The 20,899-nt window shown below is 42.1% G+C and overlaps 3 protein-coding genes across 3 annotated transcripts in view; all 3 read left to right on the forward strand.

Moving 5' to 3' along the window:
* The window catches only part of LOC110001401 (mucin-5AC-like), a 36,247-nt gene extending 23,172 nt beyond the window's left edge, over window positions 1–13,075 (forward strand). The window contains exons 17-30 of the mRNA XM_065953245.1: window positions 798–844; window positions 1,833–1,942; window positions 3,665–3,816; window positions 4,280–4,418; window positions 5,165–5,275; window positions 5,486–5,662; window positions 6,817–7,056; window positions 7,221–7,377; window positions 7,515–7,643; window positions 9,042–9,189; window positions 11,332–11,375; window positions 11,514–11,708; window positions 11,824–12,087; window positions 13,029–13,075. Coding sequence (XP_065809317.1) covers window positions 798–844; window positions 1,833–1,942; window positions 3,665–3,816; window positions 4,280–4,418; window positions 5,165–5,275; window positions 5,486–5,662; window positions 6,817–7,056; window positions 7,221–7,377; window positions 7,515–7,643; window positions 9,042–9,189; window positions 11,332–11,375; window positions 11,514–11,708; window positions 11,824–12,087; window positions 13,029–13,075 — 1,960 coding nt within the window. The remainder of the gene's footprint in view (window positions 1–797; window positions 845–1,832; window positions 1,943–3,664; window positions 3,817–4,279; window positions 4,419–5,164; window positions 5,276–5,485; window positions 5,663–6,816; window positions 7,057–7,220; window positions 7,378–7,514; window positions 7,644–9,041; window positions 9,190–11,331; window positions 11,376–11,513; window positions 11,709–11,823; window positions 12,088–13,028) is intronic.
* A 1,486-nt stretch (window positions 13,076–14,561) lies between these two features.
* On the forward strand, window positions 14,562–15,434 carry LOC136178516 (salivary glue protein Sgs-3-like; the record flags this gene model as incomplete). The annotated part of the gene is made up of 1 exon (XM_065952396.1): window positions 14,562–15,434. A coding segment is annotated over one exon (873 nt), but the record flags the coding sequence as incomplete, so codon positions are not given.
* A 339-nt stretch (window positions 15,435–15,773) lies between these two features.
* Window positions 15,774–19,046, forward strand: LOC136178515 (mucin-2-like; the record flags this gene model as incomplete). Its single annotated transcript, XM_065952395.1, has 1 exon — window positions 15,774–19,046. A coding segment is annotated over one exon (3,273 nt), but the record flags the coding sequence as incomplete, so codon positions are not given.
* Window positions 19,047–20,899: the final 1,853 nt, after the last annotated feature.

Consider the following 20,899-nt stretch of genomic DNA (forward strand, 5'->3'; position numbering starts at 1 on the left):
TTAAAAAAAACTAAAACTAAACAGGAGCAGGATGGGACAGGAGTCATTCTATCATGATTGACATGGGACAGGATTGAAAAACCAGTCCTGTGTCAATGTTGAGTCATCATCATCAGTGATGTATCCTGGGTTCACGGGGTGTTCAGGTCTCACAACGTCATACACCTTTGCCCAGGTGGCCCTACCTGGGTTGTTTGAGCACCGACTTGTGTCCCAGAAGAATTAGACCACAGACTTCCCCTTTTATCCACAGCCACCTGGAGACTTTCTCTGCTGCCTCTGTTGCAGTCCTGATGGCAGTTCTCCTAAGCAGCTTTTTTATGCCCAGCAGGGTGTAAACTCTGTGGAGAGAGTGACCTGTAAAACCTCTGCCGCCTACATCCACTGGAAGAAGATGCTTTAGTTAATAATGTATTCTGTTTTTTGGGGCGCTGGTGGCGCAGTGGTTAGTGAGCGCCCCCCATGTATGGAGGCTGTCGTCTCAAGCGGGCGGCCCGGGTTCACATCCCACCTGTGGCTTCTTTCCCGCATGTTGTTCACCACTCTCTCTCCCTGATTTCCGACTCTATCCACTGTCCTGTCTCGCCATTAAAGGCACAAAAAGCCCCCAAAAATAAATCTTTAATAATGTATTCTGTTTGATATTTTAGAACACAGGGTCTCACAAAGAAATTCATGACCTTACACACGAACATGAAACTTACTGTAGAGTTGATTTCTTCCATGGAAGGACAAAGATTGTTTCTTGATGATGATGATATGAACACTGTCTCTGTTCTATGTGTCTGTTCTCACAGTAACTGCAGACATGGAACTCTCAGCTGCTCAGGAGGGCAACAAAGAGGTTAGTGTACATACGTTCATATCTCAAATACAAATATCTCTAATTACTAAATGCTTTGATATCTATTGTGATTAACTATTGAACTCGAGTCATTTATTGACTCCAGGTCTGTAAGGTATGTAATTTTATGTATGTATATGGAATTCGAAAAATATCAGTTTAACACCTACTCCAGACTAAAATCAGCACATTCACAGCTTAAATGCAGGATGAACAACTTGAAAAAAAAACAAAGATGTTTCTGCGTTTGAGCCATTGACTGTATAGTGAGCAGTGCATTTCAGATTCCTTTCGATGTACACAATTGATGCCAGAATAGCCCAGCAACAGGCTGACATAATGCGCCGGTGATGTAAATTTGAGCCAAGGTTTGCACAGAAGGGATCAGACTGGTGGAACTGCAGGATTTTTTGAACCAACACACATTAAACTCCTTGATAAAAGGTCAAAGGTCCCTAACACTAATAATCCATCACACACAGCGCTGCAGGGGCCTCATCTGTCAACAGGGCTGTCAAGCGATTATTTATCAGTTTTTTATTTATTTGTTAGGAAACGCATTAGCTGTACCCTAGAATAGAGCACAGTCCTTTTTATCAGATAACTGATCAAAACAAACTACTCTGGAAGATGAACACTTGGACATGAACTAACATGATAATAACTACCACAACAGACTTCTGGTTTGAGTAAAAAACCCTTGATTTAAAGGTTTGACCTATGTCCCATCTTTTAAGATGGAGGAGGTGGAGCTTGTTGACCTATACAGTAGCCAGTCAGTGGGGGGAGTTCTAAATGTTTTGGCTTCTCTCCCAGGCAGCTTTTGCTCCATCTATCTTAACATATAGTCTATTGTTTGAGCAAAATGAGGCTTAGCATACCATGTTAACCTCAGAGTTACTTCAATAACAAAAAATCCTGTCAGGTAGCACAGGCCTCTGAAGTTTTGTCATAATTATCTTTGTTGTGGTGTGTTCTTTCTTCACAGGCCCATCAAAATGCTTTTCCCCCACGGTTTACTTTAACTGCTCCAGTGCTCAACCTGGAGAATCTGGGACTGAGTGTGAGAGGAGCTGCAACAACCTGGACATGGCTTGTGTAAGTGAATGCTGGGGCAACTCTTTAAGAATCTTTTAAGAACATTTTTATTTTTATTTATTTTTATTTATTTAACCTTTATTTAACCAGGAAAAAGTCTCATTGAGATTGAAAATCTCTTTAAAAAAAAATAAAAAATTCCCCTCACGGGATCAATAAATTATAAAATTATTATTAACAAGAGCGTCCTGGCCAAGACAGGCAGCAGCACAATTACAGGGTTTCAGACATAAAACACATAAATACAGGAATCACAAACAGAACCATTCATTAGAATCTGTCAGAAGTCATCAGCAACAAAGCGATCAAAGAGGGCAATACGAGTTAGCTAAAACATCTACAGTCAGATATTTCTGCCTCCAGATCATTAAGACGACCTTTAAAAACATTCAAGGAAACCAGCTCCCGGAGATTTAAAGTAGGATTTTAAGCTTAAGATTGTTTCAGATTTTTTAAATGTTTTTGTTGCTGTTTTAAACATAATGAACAACAACTCATATGATCTTCCTGGTCACTCACTCCATGTGCACCAAGGAAACCATTCACAATCAAATAAATGTCAATCTTATATTATTCCTCCATTGTTTTGGATTCTACAGTTCTTTGATTTTCCTTCTCACACAAAAGGCATCATGAGGATCTACTCTGCTGTTAGGGTTAGGGGGTTAATGTGTGTAACCCTTCTTCACTGTGCTGCAACTGATTAAACCTAACCCAACCATAAACTTTTGAATTTGATGATGTTACCGACAAGGATACAAGCTGAGGTTTTGCTTCTACAGAATTTAATCAGAGAAAGAAAACCCAGAGAGGAGGACATTTGTGGATTAATGTTGTTATACGCTCTGCTGTCCCTGTGAGGGAAAAAACGACAGACTTCTCCTCATCCTGACATCAAAGATTGTGTTAACTTAATCTAAATCATCCTGCCTTTAACAAACATTACAGCCCCAGAACACTGACTGACAGTGACAGCTGTCAGGGATCCTGTTACTATCATTGGGTAACATTAACTAGCTAATGTTAGCTAACTACCACTAAGATGCTTGGATGAGGAGGAAGAATTTATTGTCCTTCATGTCCCTTATAGCAGCATTATAGACCGAGACCCATCAAAAAATACATGAAGCTGCCTGTATATTTGTAGACTTTTATCCTACAGCGACAGAAGGGGACAGATTATTTTCAAAATATCTGCAAAAATCACTGAAGTGACCTAACAAATGCCTCTTTGTTCAGTTTATATATCCTCATAATATCAAAAATACTTCTACTATAGTATATGTATTATATTTGTTTATTTGTTTATTATGTAACACAGGCAACGACTTTTGTCATATCTAGCAATTGAAATAGTGTTCCATGGACTGAGAGTCACAAGTGAAACTCTCAGTATATCTTAATATCTCTGTTTTAATTCAGTTGTCAGCTGATGTGAACATGCATCATTTAGAGGAGATGGGACATTTTAAAGCCTGTTCTGCAGTTCTACAGTGTACTCAAAGGTGGTCGCAACTTTCTTTTCCCTTCCACTCTGGTCACATGACTAAAAGCTATGAATTGCAAATCGTTTTACTTAGGTCCTGATATTGTGCTGTTTCTATTGCTGTTGTATCTCTAAGATGTCCTCGCGTGTCCTCAAAGGCGGCCCTTAAGTGTATTCATTATTATTATGAGTCACATCACACTCACAGACTTACAGAGGGCTCTGTTTGTCTCCAGGTGAATACAGGCTGTACATCAGGCTGCATGTGTCCTAAAGGCCTGGTGTCAGACGGACAAGGAGGCTGTGTGACAGAGAACAACTGTCCGTGTGTGCACAACGGACAGGTGTTCCATGCAGGACAAACTCTGACTGTGGACTGCAACACCTGGTTAGTATAAGGCTTAACATACAAATCATGAACATAACGTACACATTATACTGTCTTTTTTTCCAAGTATATGCCGTCTCTGTGAAGATGGGTGTGTTGCAGTGCCAGATTGTAGCCCTCCATCCACTGAGTCTTAGTTGGTCATTACATTTATCTCAGGTGTTAAGACTGTTTGTAGGACCACGGACCTGCAAACTGTAACACAACTGCTTTTCTCGGCTTAGCCTGAGAACATGTCAGTGCCACTGCTTCTTAATTTTACTGGAAAAAAATGAAATATATCAAAGACATACTCACTGTATGAGCTCAGCTGGCAACAATCACCTACGAGTATTTTCCATGTTTTTTTCTGACAGCTTCTTGGTTTAGTTATTTTTACTGTTTGTGAGGATGCCAGTGATCTAACCCTTGAAATATACCTTTAACATAATCAAACTTTTGAATGTGCTGTTTGTGTCCTCAGTACCTGCCAGAACAGGAAGTTTATATGTACCAACAACGTGTGTGATGCTGTTTGTGATATCTATGGCGACGGGCACTACACCACCTTTGATGATAAGAGATTTGACTTCAATGGACAGTGTGAATACACACTCCTCCAGGTAAAGTGGCATGTCATTTGGTGTACAGTAAAAGTTTAAACTAATGTCAGACAACCTCTGTAACATAAAAACAAATACTGGTCAAAACAACATCCCTCTAGCAGCAACTTTCTGTTTCCAGCTCAGCCAAAAAACTCACATTGAGTATGTTTTTATCCATCCAGCTACATTTATAACTGCATTAGACCACGTTATCCAACTACTGTCCTTGTCCTAGTAAACAAACACCTGGGGAGAATCCATTTATTGACAGATCATAACCTACCAGTTTCCTACCCCTTTCTTTTGTTATCATTCCATCAAAGTGCTTTAACAAGTTTAAGTCCTTCTGCTGACTCAGCATATCCCCTGTTTTCTCGTCTGGTTCTGACTCTACCATTTTTCGTGTTGATTCTCTTGTTTTCCTTTCCGCTGCCTTCTTCACATTTATGCTGTTCCACTTCCGGGTAAAAGCCTGTTGTGGGAACTGTGGAGCATAGTCACAACCGCTAGACCGGCTTGTGTTTGATTGAGTTGTAAACATGCAAGAGTTAATCGACCTCCAACCACATTATTGCTGTGTGTTTGTCTGACTTTGAGAAAATGGACTCTATACGGTTTCAGTCAGACTTTGAATGGTTAATGATTGCAGCAATGTGTTGATCATTATCATTTATGTGTAATTTGAAAGGTTAATACTGTAGATAAGGTGTTGATTTGGTGAGAAATATAGCTTGTCCTGCATTTTGTGTTTTTGCCCTATTCAGAGCATGTGCAATGGGGCTCAGGGTAATAATACCCTCCAGATCATCACAGAAAACGTTGCATGTGGAAGTTTGGGAACAACCTGCTCCAAGACCATTAAGATCCTGTTGGGGGTAAACACACACTCATTCACTGTCCGCACTGGATCCAAATATCATACACTTACCTTTTGAAATCAATGTCAAATAATTCTGTGATAAGTCATAACAATTAACTTGGTTCAAGCAAGCAAACTAAACTTAGTTGGCTCCAGTGATTGGATGCAGAAGGTTTCCATTAAAACCCGCCGTGAATTCATGTTTATCTGATGTTGATACTTACAGGAGAGTGAATTCCATCTAAAAGACGCCAACTTCCACGTGATTAAGGGCAGCAGCAAGGTGTTCCCTGAACAGATGCACAAGATGGGTATTTACATGGTGGTGACCATCAAGCCAGGACTGGTGCTCATGTGGGACCAGAAGACCAGTCTTTTCATTAAAGTCAGCCCACAGTTCCAGGTAAATATTCCAGTCTGTGTGTCAAGATTCACAACCTGCTTTAGCACAAGGCAGAGTTATAATACTTGTCAAATCTGTGCACGATGACACATCTTTACAGACAGGGTTGAATTGTCTTCTCATTTAAAACAGCAATATTTGTGATCTACATTTTACTTAGCTTTGTATTTTAATGGCTTACACAGGTACAGTTTGGTCTGGTTTCAGCCAATATCATCCCTCACTAAAAGTTGATGACTTTATGGATAGGGCAGCGTCTCACTTAACTGAGGGACATTCATCTCTTAGGAGCTCCTGGAAACAAAGCTAGTTATAGGGAGGGTTTACTTATAACTTAGGTTTGTTGGTTGATTTATGAAGTTAAACTAAATAAATTATAATCCTCCATCATGGAGCTGTTTACTCTTTACACACTAACACAAACAAAACACTTCAGGTGAATATTTCTTACAAATTAATGGGAATAACTGATTAATAAATCAGTAGTAAAATGGTTACAATAATAACATGAGCATATGGTCAATAGATTAATCCACAAACATGAAGAAGGCTAAAACTTTAATAAAATGTAAAAGTAAAGGGACTAAGTCTGAGGGAAGTCATTCCTACTGATTGAATAAAAGATTCTTATCATCAAACATGGTGGGGTGCCTGTTACCATAGATCCAATGAACAGCATCACAGACTTTGTGGGTAACTTTGAACTTCCTGATCAGGGGTTTGGGAGGACTAAGCCTGACAACCATATACAAAGTTACAGTCCTCCATGTAATTGCCCCGAAGCTCCACTCCAACCCTCAGCACCTTTGCTGCTTGTCAGCTCAGCATATAAGTCAGAGCAGCACAGTGCTGGTTGTCCAACTAAATCACACATTGGAGCAAAGTGAATGCTCATCATAGTTAGTTTTGATTTTATTTAAAGATAAAATTATGTACGTTTTTTTCCACTAATTGTGACGAGAGTCAGTTACAGCTGGTACAAATGTCCTTCAGAGGGACCCTTTTGCCTTTCATACTGTGAGGACATGCTCAAATTAATAGATAGTTATGCTCCGAGGGTTTAAAATCATGTAACAGAAATCAAACAGGTACATTTCTCGGCCTTGTTTAACTTTTCTTAAAGTCCACCCTGTCTTTGTATTACTCCCTCTTAGGGCAAAGTCTGCGGTCTTTGTGGAAACTATGATGGCAACAGTCAGAACGACTTCACCACCCGGTCCCTGGACGTAGTGGCAGACGTTCTTGAGTTTGGTAACAGTTGGAAGGTTTCCTCCAACTGCCCAAACGCCCAATCAATCAAAGATCCCTGTGCCTCCAATGGTTACAGGGCATCCTGGGCCAAGAGACAATGTAGCATCATCAACAGTGTCACTTTCAGCAGCTGCCATTCACAAGTAACTATGATGACAGTGAGCATACTGGTCCTTACTCTCCTCTTAGGGTATGACCCAAGAGGATGCAATTTGGACCAGTTTGACCAAACCAACTTACGCCTTAAAAACCAATGTTAACCTCTGTCTTTGATATACTGCTTAAAGCACATGTTTGTATGTTCAAGGTGGATCCTGGTCCTTACTACGAATCTTGTGTAAGAGACTCTTGTGCATGTGACTCTGGAGGAGACTGTGAGTGTTTCTGCACAGCAGTGGCTGCCTATGCTAAAACTTGTAATGAAGCTGGTGCCTGTGTTAAATGGAGGACTCCAAAAATATGCCGTGAGTTTGGTTTCCATCAAACCAGAGTAATCTAAGTTGGAGAAGCATTGGGCAATAAAATCACCTCCATTTCTCTTGTTCAAAGCTTTCTAAACATTGAAAATAAGAGCACTAATGAGTATATTTTCCTCTTGCAGCTATATTCTGTGACTACTATAATGCCCCTGGTGGTTGTGAGTGGCATTACAAGCCTTGTGGAGCTCACTGCATGAAGACATGTAGAAACCCATCAGGAATCTGTTCCAACCTCACTACTGCCCTGGAAGGTATGCAGTTATAGTAAAGTAATGAATGAGTTTACAGATTGTAGGTACCACGGGCAGGCCTGATAACTGAAGGCTCTACCTCCCATAGTACATTTAGAGACTGTACCACGAGCAGGCCTGATAACTGAAGGCTCTACCTCCCATAGTACATTTAGAGACTGTACCACGAGCAGGCCTGATAACTGAAGGCTCTACCTCCCATAGTACATTTAGAGACTGTACCACGAGCAGGTTTGATAACTGAAGGCTCTACCTCCCATAGTACATTTAGAGACTGTACCACGAGCAGGTTTGATAACTGAAGGCTCTACCTCCCATAGTACATTTAGAGACTGTACCACGAGCAGGCCTGATAACTGAAGGCTCTACCTCCCATAGTACATTTAGAGACTGTAGGTACCACGAGCAGGCCTGATAACTGAAGGCTCTACCTCCCATAGTACATTTAGAGACTGTACCACGAGCAGGTCTGATAACTGAAGGCTCTACCTCCCATAGTACATTTAGAGACTGTACCACGAGCAGGCCTGATAACTGAAGGCTCTACCTCCCATAGTACATTTAGAGACTGTACCACGAGCAGGCCTGATAACTGAAGGCTCTACCTCCCATAGTACATTTAGAGACTGTACCACGAGCAGGTTTGATAACTGAAGGCTCTACCTCCCATAGTACATTTAGAGACTGTACCACGAGCAGGTTTGATAACTGAAGGCTCTACCTCCCATAGTACATTTAGAGACTGTACCACGAGCAGGCCTGATAACTGAAGGCTCTACCTCCCATAGTACATTTAGAGACTGTACCACGAGCAGGCCTGATAACTGAAGGCTCTACCTCCCATAGTACATTTAGAGACTGTACCACGAGCAGGCCTGATAACTGAAGGCTCTACCTCCCATAGTACATTTAGAGATTGTACCACGAGCAGGCCTGATAACTGAAGGCTCTACCTCCCATAGTACATTTAGAGACTGTACCACGAGCAGGCCTGATAACTGAAGGCTCTACCTCCCATAGTACATTTAGAGACTGTATGTACCACGAGCAGGTCTGATAACTGAAGGCTCTACCTCCCATAGTACATTTAGAGACTGTACCACGAGCAGGTCTGATAACTGAAGGCTCTACCTCCCATAGTACATTTAGAGACTGTGTGTACCACAAGCAGGCCTGATAACTGAAGTCAACAGTTGATCCTCCAAAAACATATGACATTTTAGAAAAATGCTTCAACCACGATTTTCAGCATTCAGCATGTATAAATTATGTGAGTGCACTGCCTGGCCAAATGTAATTGTGTGTGTAGATGGGTGAAAGACGGACAAACCGTTAAGTGCAACACTTAAATGATATGTGTTTCTTCTGAGGATTAAAAATCTAATGATGGGTTTGCAGGCTGCTATCCACAGTGTCCCATTACCCACCCCTACTTTGACGAAGACTCCATGAAATGTGTTGCATGGAGCCAATGTGGCTGCTTTGACGACATGGGCAACCATTACAACCTGGGCGAAAAGGTTCCATCAAAGAACTGCGACACTTGGTATGTCTCAATCATAAAATCTATTCTGAAAATAAAAAAATGGACAACTTTTAGAGACAGTAGCCTTACACTGACTAGCTCAAATGGAAAAAGCTACTTCCATTCGATCATTGTCTGTGACTTAAACATGAAAGAAAGGAAAATCCATGGAAATCCATATCCAAATCCATAGAATAGTTGAATCCTGAATCTTTTTTTTTTCTTGAAATGGAGGAAAAGTAGCCAGTGGCGGATTGAGTCATTTGGGGGCCCAAGGCAAAAAGTCATCTGAGGACCCTCCTGCATTTGTTGGGCTATTGTAGTAGTTCTCAACTGATGGGTTGGGGAGCCTTTTTCAGTGGGTACTGAATGTGTACAGAAAAAAAAGGTCTAAAAGGCTGTGAATTTGAAGCATGTTTGTTTTGTTCTGTTCCTTTGTTCGTCACATTTTTGTACCTTCTGAGGACTAAACTGCACAATTTTCTATTAAATAAATCTGATTGATTGAAAATATTAGAAATTTGGGTAGGCCTACTGATTTTTCATGAAGAGGTTGCAGGAGGTTGATTGTATAATCCTGTGTTGTATCTTAGTGAATGGATAACACACAAGAAAATACAATTATGGAGACACAAAAGTAATACAAATAGGGCCTACTATAGTCAAAAAAATCAAAAATTACCCTTTCTCTGCTTTTGTCTCTGTATTTCTCTTCATCCTCTGTCTGATAGTGAGAGGTTCTCCCTGCGTATTCTCAAGTTGTTTGTGTGTTTATAGAAACACCAACCAAGAACTTTGTGTATTAGATTTCCATTGCCTGTCTCCCAGAGTATAACTGGGGGTGCAGGATAGTTTTGTTGCAACTCCAGCCTTTTGTGTTTTTGTCTCCCTGGCAACCTGTGTTTTTTGTTTCATGTTTTCAGTTTGTCAGCTGATTGGCAGCAGTGGTTTAGTGCATCAATTTCAGTGCATTATTTCGTTTAGGAAGCCTGTTGTGGCTCTATACATGTTCGTTGTTTTTTCCTCGCCTTTCCAATCTAACGCTATCGCGATTTTGTGGTTATCCTTCCCGGAAAACTTTGAGACACCCCTGGGTCAGAATCCTGTGTCCCAATCCCCTCCCCCCCACACCCCCCGCCACCACCGTCCTGACAGTCTCCTATCCAGAATATCCCTCTTTGTGCATTTCCTGAATACAGTAACTCAGGTCTAAATTCATATACCGAATTCATCATTGCTTAATAGATAAAATTTCACATTTAGAAATTGGAGAAACATCCACAAACAGTGATTACAAAGTTCTCAGATTTATCTTTAATTAACTAAAAGAAAAGACTGAAAGTAAAAGAATTGTACTGACTTCAGAAAAGCAAAAACCCAAATTTTAAAGCTTTAAGAGATCAGTTTAGGGGTGAGGTGTGGGGTAGTACTACCCCCACCCCCACCCCAGGGCTAGAACAAGGGAATGTAGGTACCATGAGGTAAGATTATTTCGGAATGCTTCAATGTGGTCTGCACTTGATGAGATTTGTGCAGCATTTAAGCAGTTTAAGTTGTGTATTTTAGTTGATCAAGTTGTGTCTTTAGCATGAGGAATAAAATCCAAATTTAATACCTGAGTGTGTATTTTTCAATTTAAATTAACATCATGTAACCAGACGACTGAGTTCAAAACAGGACTGTCATTGGGCTGGTTTCTGAGTGAGTGTGTGTGTGCGTGGGGAGGATGTTTAAGCTGGCCAAGGGGGTATAAAATGGGCTAACCTGTTTTATACACCAGGGAATAAACTGGACTAGCCCAAAATATACCCTGAGTTATTAATACAGGCAAGCCCTGTATAAAAGAGCAGGTAAAAGACCATACTCATTGTTATATTAAAGAACAGGTAAAAGACCTTACTCATTGTTATATTAAAGAACAGGTAAAAGATCTTACTCATTGTTATATTAAAGAACAGGTAAAAGACCTTACTCATTGTTATATTAAAGAACAGGTAAAAGACTTTACTCATTGTTTTATTAAAGAACAGGTAAAAGACTTTACTCATTGTTACTTTATGTTACAAAAAAAAAAATGTAATTTTGTAGTTCAAAAAAACATTGTTTTTTTTAGATTACAGACCAAATGGTGATAACATATCCATGTTTTTTTTCATTTCAAAGTCTCTGTACAACGGTTGGAGTAAAGTGCAACTATGATGTCAAGAGTAAGTACATAAATTCACTTGAAAGTCATTTTTTTAATGACCTATTTTATATCTGTATGTAGGTACACACGCTCAAAGATTAACACATCATGATAAATAAATAAAACAAATTGAAATTTCGATACTCTCACTCTGCAGGCTGTAAATGCTATTATGATGGAAAATACTTCAACTATGGGGACATAATCTATGACACTACTGATGGGATTGGAGGCTGCATGAAAGCTGTGTGTGCGGCCAATGGGACAATAGAAAGGACAACCTACCCATGCACAACTGTTGCCCCAACAACAACCCCATTTACATTCACTACAGCCAGAACCACAACTGCAGGTACAGAAATTCATTGAACATTGCTAGATAACTATATTATTTTCAGAAATATCGATGCACATGGAATTAAGGTCCTTATTTTAGGTGATGACATGATTGGTTTGTTCCATTTCAGAGGTGACAAAGGCTGAAGAGAAAACCCCACAAGAAGTAACAGAAAACATCGTTGAGACAACTAAACCACCAACAGTATCCACAACTGCTCCATCTACAGCTTCCACCACACCTGTTGTTGAAACAACAACCAAGCCAGGAGAAACAACAACCAAGGCAGGAGAAACAACAACCAAGCCAGGAGAAACAACAGTTGTCACATCAAAGCCCTCTGTTGTCACCACAACTACCAAAGCACCAGAAACTACAACTAAAGGAACAACAAAGGCTGGAGAGACAACCATATCAGAAGCAACAACAAAGATTGGTGAGACAACGAAACCACCAACAGTAACCACAACTGCTCCATCTACAGCTTCCACCACACCTGTTGTTGAAACAACAACCAAGCCAGGAGAAACAACAACCAAGGCAGGAGAAACAACAACCAAGCCAGGAGAAACAACAACCAAGGCAGGAGAAACAACAGTTGTCACATCAAAGCCCTCTGTTGTCACCACAACTACCAAAGCACCAGAAACTACAACTAAAGGAACAACAAAGGCTGGAGAGACAACCATATCAGAAGCAACAACAAAGATTGGTGAGACAACGAAACCACCAACAGTAACCACAACTGCTCCATCTACAGCTTCCACCACACCTGTTGTTGAAACAACAACCAAGCCAGGAGAAACAACAACCAAACCAGGAGAAACAACAGTTGTCACGTCAAAGCCCTCTGTTGTCACCACAACTACCAAAGCACCAGAAACTACAACTAAAGGAACAACAAAGGCTGGAGAGACAACCATATCAGAAGCAACCACAAAGATTGGTGAGACAACTAAACCACCAACAGTAACCACAACTGCTCCATCTACAGCTTCCACCACACCTGTTGTTGAAACAACAACCAAGCCAGGAGAAACAACAACCAAGCCAGGAGAAACAACAGTTGTCACGTCAAAGCCCTCTGTTGTCACCACAACTACCAAAGCACCAGAAACTACAACTAAAGGAACAACAAAGGCTGGAGAGACAACCATATCAGAAGCAACAACAAAGATTGGTGAGACAACGAAACCACCAACAGTAACCACAACTGCTCCATCTACAGCTTCCACCACACCTGTTGTTGAAACAACAACCAAGCCAGGAGAAACAACAACCAAGGCAGGAGAAACAACAACCAAGCCAGGAGAAACAACAGTTGTCACATCAAAGCCCTCTGTTGTCACCACAACTACCAAAGCACCAGAAACTACAACTAAAGGAACAACAAAGGCTGGAGAGACAACCATATCAGAAGCAACAACAAAGATTGGTGAGACAACTAAACCACCAACAGTAACCACAACTGCTCCATCTACAGCTTCCACCACACCTGTTGTTGAAACAACAACCAAGCCAGGAGAAACAACAACCAAGCCAGGAGAAACAACAGTTGTCACGTCAAAGCCCTCTGTTGTCACCACAACTACCAAAGCACCAGAAACTACAACTAAAGGAACAACAAAGGCTGGAGAGACAACCATATCAGAAGCAACAACAAAGATTGGTGAGACAACTAAACCACCAACAGTAACCACAACTGCTCCATCTACAGCTTCCACCACACCTGTTGTTGAAACAACAACCAAGCCAGGAGAAACAACAACCAAACCAGAAGAAACAACAGTTGTCACATCAAAGCCCTCTGTTGTTACCACAACTACCAAAGCACCAGAAACTACAACTAAAGGAACAACAAAGGCTGGAGAGACAACCATATCAGAAGCAACCACAAAGATTGGTGAGACAACTAAACCACCAACAGTAACCACAACTGCTCCATCTACAGCTTCCACCACACCTGTTGTTGAAACAACAACCAAGCCAGGAGAAACAACAACCAAGCCAGGAGAAACAACAGTTGTCACGTCAAAGCCCTCTGTTGTCACCACAACTACCAAAGCACCAGAAACTACAACTAAAGGAACAACAAAGGCTGGAGAGACAACCATATCAGAAGCAACAACAAAGATTGGTGAGACAACTAAACCACCAACAGTAACCACAACTGCTCCATCTACAGCTTCCACCACACCTGTTGTTGAAACAACAACCAAGCCAGGAGAAACAACAACCAAACCAGAAGAAACAACAGTTGTCACATCAAAGCCCTCTGTTGTTACCACAACTACCAAAGCACCAGAAACTACAACTAAAGGAACAACAAAGGCTGGAGAGACAACCATATCAGAAGCAACCACAAAGATTGGTGAGACAACTAAACCACCAACAGTAACCACAACTGCTCCATCTACAGCTTCCACCACACCTGTTGTTGAAACAACAACCAAGCCAGGAGAAACAACAACCGAGCCAGAAGAAACAACAGTTGTCACATCAAAGCCCTCTGTTGTTACCACAACTACCAAAGCACCAGAAACTACAACTAAAGGAACAACAAAGGCTGGAGAGACAACCATATCAGAAGCAACAACAAAGATTGGTGAGACAACTAAACCACCAACAGTAACCACAACTGCTCCATCTACAGCTTCCACCACACCTGTTGTTGAAACAACAACCAAGCCAGGAGAAACAACAACCAAGGCAGGAGAAACAACAACCAAGCCAGGAGAAACAACAGTTGTCACATCAAAGCCCTCTGTTGTCACCACAACTACCAAAGCACCAGAAACTACAACTAAAGGAACAACAAAGGCTGGAGAGACAACCATATCAGAAGCAACAACAAAGATTGGTGAGACAACTAAACCACCAACAGTAACCACAACTGCTCCATCTACAGCTTCCACCACACCTGTTGTTGAAACAACAACCAAGCCAGGAGAAACAACAACCAAGCCAGGAGAAACAACAGTTGTCACGTCAAAGCCCTCTGTTGTCACCACAACTACCAAAGCACCAGAAACTACAACTAAAGGAACAACAAAGGCTGGAGAGACAACCATATCAGAAGCAACAACAAAGATTGGTGAGACAACTAAACCACCAACAGTAACCACAACTGCTCCATCTACAGCTTCCACCACACCTGTTGTTGAAACAACAACCAAGCCAGGAGAAACAACAACCAAGGCAGGAGAAACAACAACCAAGCCAGGAGAAACAACAACCAAGGCAGGAGAAACAACAGTTGTCACATCAAAGCCCTCTGTTGTCACCACAACTACCAAAGCACCAGAAACTACAACTAAAGGAACAACAAAGGCTGGAGAGACAACCATATCAGAAGCAACAACAAAGATTGGTGAGACAACGAAACCACCAACAGTAACCACAACTGCTCCATCTACAGCTTCCACCACACCTGTTGTTGAAACAACAACCAAGCCAGGAGAAACAACAACCAAACCCGGAGAAACAACAGTTGTCACGTCAAAGCCCTCTGTTGTCACCACAACTACCAAAGCACCAGAAACTACAACTAAAGGAACAACAAAGGCTGGAGAGACAACCATATCAGAAGCAACAACAAAGATTGGTGAGACAACTAAACCACCAACAGTAACCACAACTGCTCCATCTACAGCTTCCACCACACCTGTTGTTGAAACAACAACCAAGCCAGGAGAAACAACAACCAAGGCAGGAGAAACAACAGTTGTCACGTCAAAGCCCTCTGTTGTCACCACAACTACCAAAGCACCAGAAACTACAACTAAAGGAACAACAAAGGCTGGAGAGACAACCATATCAGAAGCAACAACAAAGATTGGTGAGACAACTAAACCACCAACAGTAACCACAACTGCTCCATCTACAGCTTCCACCACACCTGTTGTTGAAATAACAACCAAGCCAGGAGAAACAACAACCAAACCAGAAGAAACAACAGTTGTCACATCAAAGCCCTCTGTTGTTACCACAACTACCAAAGCACCAGAAACTACAACTAAAGGAACAACAAAGGCTGGAGAGACAACCATATCAGAAGCAACAACAAAGATTGGTGAGACAACTAAACCACCAACAGTAACCACAACTGCTCCATCTACAGCTTCCACCACACCTGTTGTTGAAACAACAACCAAGCCAGGAGAAACAACAACCAAGGCAGGAGAAACAACAACCAAGCCAGGAGAAACAACAGTTGTCACATCAAAGCCCTCTGTTGTCACCACAACTACCAAAGCACCAGAAACTACAACTAAAGGAACAACAAAGGCTGGAGAGACAACCATATCAGAAGCAACAACAAAGATTGGTGAGACAACTAAACCACCAACAGTAACGACAACTGCTCCATCTACAGCTTCCACCACACCTGTTGTTGAAACAACAACCAAGCCAGGAGAAACAACAACCAAGCCAGGAGAAACAACAGTTGTCACATCAAAGCCCTCTGTTGTCACCACAACTACCAAAGCACCAGAAACTACAACTAAAGGAACAACAAAGGCTGGAGAGACAACCATATCAGAAGCAACCACAAAGATTGGTGAGACAACTAAACCACCAACAGTAACCACAACTGCTCCATCTACAGCTTCCACCACACCTGTTGTTGAAACAACAACCAAGCCAGGAGAAACAACAGTTGTCACGTCAAAGCCCTCTGTTGTCACCACAACTACCAAAGCACCAGAAACTACAACTAAAGGAACAACAAAGGCTGGAGAGACAACCATATCAGAAGCAACAACAAAGATTGGTGAGACAACTAAACCACCAACAGTAACCACAACTGCTCCATCTACAGCTTCCACCACACCTGTTGTTGAAACAACAACCAAGCCAGGAGAAACAACAACCAAACCAGAAGAAACAACAGTTGTCACATCAAAGCCCTCTGTTGTTACCACAACTACCAAAGCACCAGAAACTACAACTAAAGGAACAACAAAGGCTGGAGAGACAACCATATCAGAAGCAACCACAAAGATTGGTGAGACAACTAAACCACCAACAGTAACCACAACTGCTCCATCTACAGCTTCCACCACACCTGTTGTTGAAACAACAACCAAGCCAGGAGAAACAACAACCGAGCCAGAAGAAACAACAGTTGTCACATCAAAGCCCTCTGTTGTTACCACAACTACCAAAGCACCAGAAACTACAACTAAAGGAACAACAAAGGCTGGAGAGACAACCATATCAGAAGCAACAACAAAGATTGGTGAGACAACTAAACCACCAACAGTAACCACAACTGCTCCATCTACAGCTTCCACCACACCTGTTGTTGAAACAACAACCAAGCCAGGAGAAACAACAACCAAGGCAGGAGAAACAACAACCAAGCCAGGAGAAACAACAGTTGTCACATCAAAGCCCTCTGTTGTCACCACAACTACCAAAGCACCAGAAACTACAACTAAAGGAACAACAAAGGCTGGAGAGACAACCATATCAGAAGCAACAACAAAGATTGGTGAGACAACTAAACCACCAACAGTAACCACAACTGCTCCATCTACAGCTTCCACCACACCTGTTGTTGAAACAACAACCAAGCCAGGAGAAACAACAACCAAGCCAGGAGAAACAACAGTTGTCACGTCAAAGCCCTCTGTTGTCACCACAACTACCAAAGCACCAGAAACTACAACTAAAGGAACAACAAAGGCTGGAGAGACAACCATATCAGAAGCAACAACAAAGATTGGTGAGACAACTAAACCACCAACAGTAACCACAACTGCTCCATCTACAGCTTCCACCACACCTGTTGTTGAAACAACAACCAAGCCAGGAGAAACAACAACCAAGGCAGGAGAAACAACAACCAAGCCAGGAGAAACAACAACCAAGGCAGGAGAAACAACAGTTGTCACATCAAAGCCCTCTGTTGTCACCACAACTACCAAAGCACCAGAAACTACAACTAAAGGAACAACAAAGGCTGGAGAGACAACCATATCAGAAGCAACAACAAAGATTGGTGAGACAACGAAACCACCAACAGTAACCACAACTGCTCCATCTACAGCTTCCACCACACCTGTTGTTGAAACAACAACCAAGCCAGGAGAAACAACAACCAAACCCGGAGAAACAACAGTTGTCACGTCAAAGCCCTCTGTTGTCACCACAACTACCAAAGCACCAGAAACTACAACTAAAGGAACAACAAAGGCTGGAGAGACAACCATATCAGAAGCAACAACAAAGATTGGTGAGACAACTAAACCACCAACAGTAACCACAACTGCTCCATCTACAGCTTCCACCACACCTGTTGTTGAAACAACAACCAAGCCAGGAGAAACAACAACCAAGGCAGGAGAAACAACAGTTGTCACGTCAAAGCCCTCTGTTGTCACCACAACTACCAAAGCACCAGAAACTACAACTAAAGGAACAACAAAGGCTGGAGAGACAACCATATCAGAAGCAACCACAAAGATTGGTGAGACAACTAAACCACCAACAGTAACCACAACTGCTCCATCTACAGCTTCCACCACACCTGTTGTTGAAACAACAACCAAGCCAGGAGAAACAACAACCAAGGCAGGAGAAACAACAACCAAGCCAGGAGAAACAACAGTTGTCACATCAAAGCCCTCTGTTGTCACCACAACTACCAAAGCACCAGAAACTACAACTAAAGGAACAACAAAGGCTGGAGAGACAACCATATCAGAAGCAACAACAAAGATTGGTGAGACAACGAAACCACCAACAGTAACCACAACTGCTCCATCTACAGCTTCCACCACACCTGTTGTTGAAACAACAACCAAGCCAGGAGAAACAACAACCAAGCCAGGAGAAACAACAGTTGTCACGTCAAAGCCCTCTGTTGTCACCACAACTACCAAAGCACCAGAAACTACAACTAAAGGAACAACAAAGGCTGGAGAGACAACCATATCAGAAGCAACAACAAAGATTGGTGAGACAACTAAACCACCAACAGTAACCACAACTGCTCCATCTACAGCTTCCACCACACCTGTTGTTGAAACAACAACCAAGCCAGGAGAAACAACAACCAAACCAGAAGAAACAACAGTTGTCACATCAAAGCCCTCTGTTGTTACCACAACTACCAAAGCACCAGAAACTACAACTAAAGGAACAACAAAGGCTGGAGAGACAACCATATCAGAAGCAACAACAAAGATTGGTGAGACAACTAAACCACCAACAGTAACCACAACTGCTCCATCTACAGCTTCCACCACACCTGTTGTTGAAACAACAACCAAGCCAGGAGAAACAACAACCAAGGCAGGAGAAACAACAGTTGTCACGTCAAAGCCCTCTGTTGTCACCACAACTACCAAAGCACCAGAAACTACAACTAAAGGAACAACAAAGGCTGGAGAGACAACCATATCAGAAGCAACCACAAAGATTGGTGAGACAACTAAACCACCAACAGTAACCACAACTGCTCCATCTACAGCTTCCACCACACCTGTTGTTGAAACAACAACCAAGCCAGGAGAAACAACAACCAAGGCAGGAGAAACAACAACCAAGCCAGGAGAAACAACAGTTGTCACATCAAAGCCCTCTGTTGTCACCACAACTACCAAAGCACCAGAAACTACAACTAAAGGAACAACAAAGGCTGGAGAGACAACCATATCAGAAGCAACAACAAAGATTGGTGAGACAACGAAACCACCAACAGTAACCACAACTGCTCCATCTACAGCTTCCACCACACCTGTTGTTGAAACAACAACCAAGCCAGGAGAAACAACAACCAAACCAGAAGAAACAACAGTTGTCACATCAAAGCCCTCTGTTGTTACCACAACTACCAAAGCACCAGAAACTACAACTAAAGGAACAACAAAGGCTGGAGAGACAACCATATCAGAAGCAACAACAAAGATTGGTGAGACAACTAAACCACCAACAGTAACCACAACTGCTCCATCTACAGCTTCCACCACACCTGTTGTTGAAACAACAACCAAGCCAGGAGAAACAACAACCAAGGCAGGAGAAACAACAACCAAGCCAGGAGAAACAACAGTTGTCACATCAAAGCCCTCTGTTGTCACCACAACTACCAAAGCACCAGAAACTACAACTAAAGGAACAACAAAGGCTGGAGAGACAACCATATCAGAAGCAACAACAAAGATTGGTGAGACAACTAAACCACCAACAGTAACCACAACTGCTCCATCTACAGCTTCCACCACACCTGTTGTTGAAACAACAACCAAGCCAGGAGAAACAACAACCGAGCCAGAAGAAACAACAGTTGTCCCATCAAAGCCCTCTGTTGTTACCACAACTACCAAAGCACCAGAAACTACAACTAAAGGAACAACAAAGGCTGGAGAGACAACCATATCAGAAGCAACAACAAAGATTGGTGAGACAACTAAACCACCAACAGTAACCACAACTGCTCCATCTACAGCTTCCACCACACCTGTTGTTGAAACAACAACCAAGCCAGGAGAAACAACAACCAAGGCAGGAGAAACAACAACCAAGCCAGGAGAAACAACAGTTGTCACATCAAAGCCCTCTGTTGTCACCACAACTACCAAAGCACCAGAAACTACAACTAAAGGAACAACAAAGGCTGGAGAGACAACCATATCAGAAGCAACAACAAAGATTGGTGAGACAACGAAACCACCAACAGTAACCACAACTGCTCCATCTACAGCTTCCACCACACCTGTTGTTGAAACAACAACCAAGCCAGGAGAAACAACAACCAAGCCAGGAGAAACAACAGTTGTCACGTCAAAGCCCTCTGTTGTCACCACAACTACCAAAGCACCAGAAACTACAACTAAAGGAACAACAAAGGCTGGAGAGACAACCATATCAGAAGCAACAACAAAGATTGGTGAGACAACTAAACCACCAACAGTAACCACAACTGCTCCATCTACAGCTTCCACCACACCTGTTGTTGAAACAACAACCAAGCCAGGAGAAACAACAACCAAGGCAGGAGAAACAACAACCAAGCCAGGAGAAACAACAACCAAGGCAGGAGAAACAACAGTTGTCACATCAAAGCCCTCTGTTGTCACCACAACTACCAAAGCACCAGAAACTACAACTAAAGGAACAACAAAGGCTGGAGAGACAACCATATCAGAAGCAACAACAAAGATTGGTGAGACAACGAAACCACCAACAGTAACCAC

This window comes from Labrus bergylta, chromosome 3, assembly GCF_963930695.1.
Source record: "Labrus bergylta chromosome 3, fLabBer1.1, whole genome shotgun sequence".
Taxonomy (NCBI): domain Eukaryota; kingdom Metazoa; phylum Chordata; class Actinopteri; order Labriformes; family Labridae; genus Labrus; species Labrus bergylta.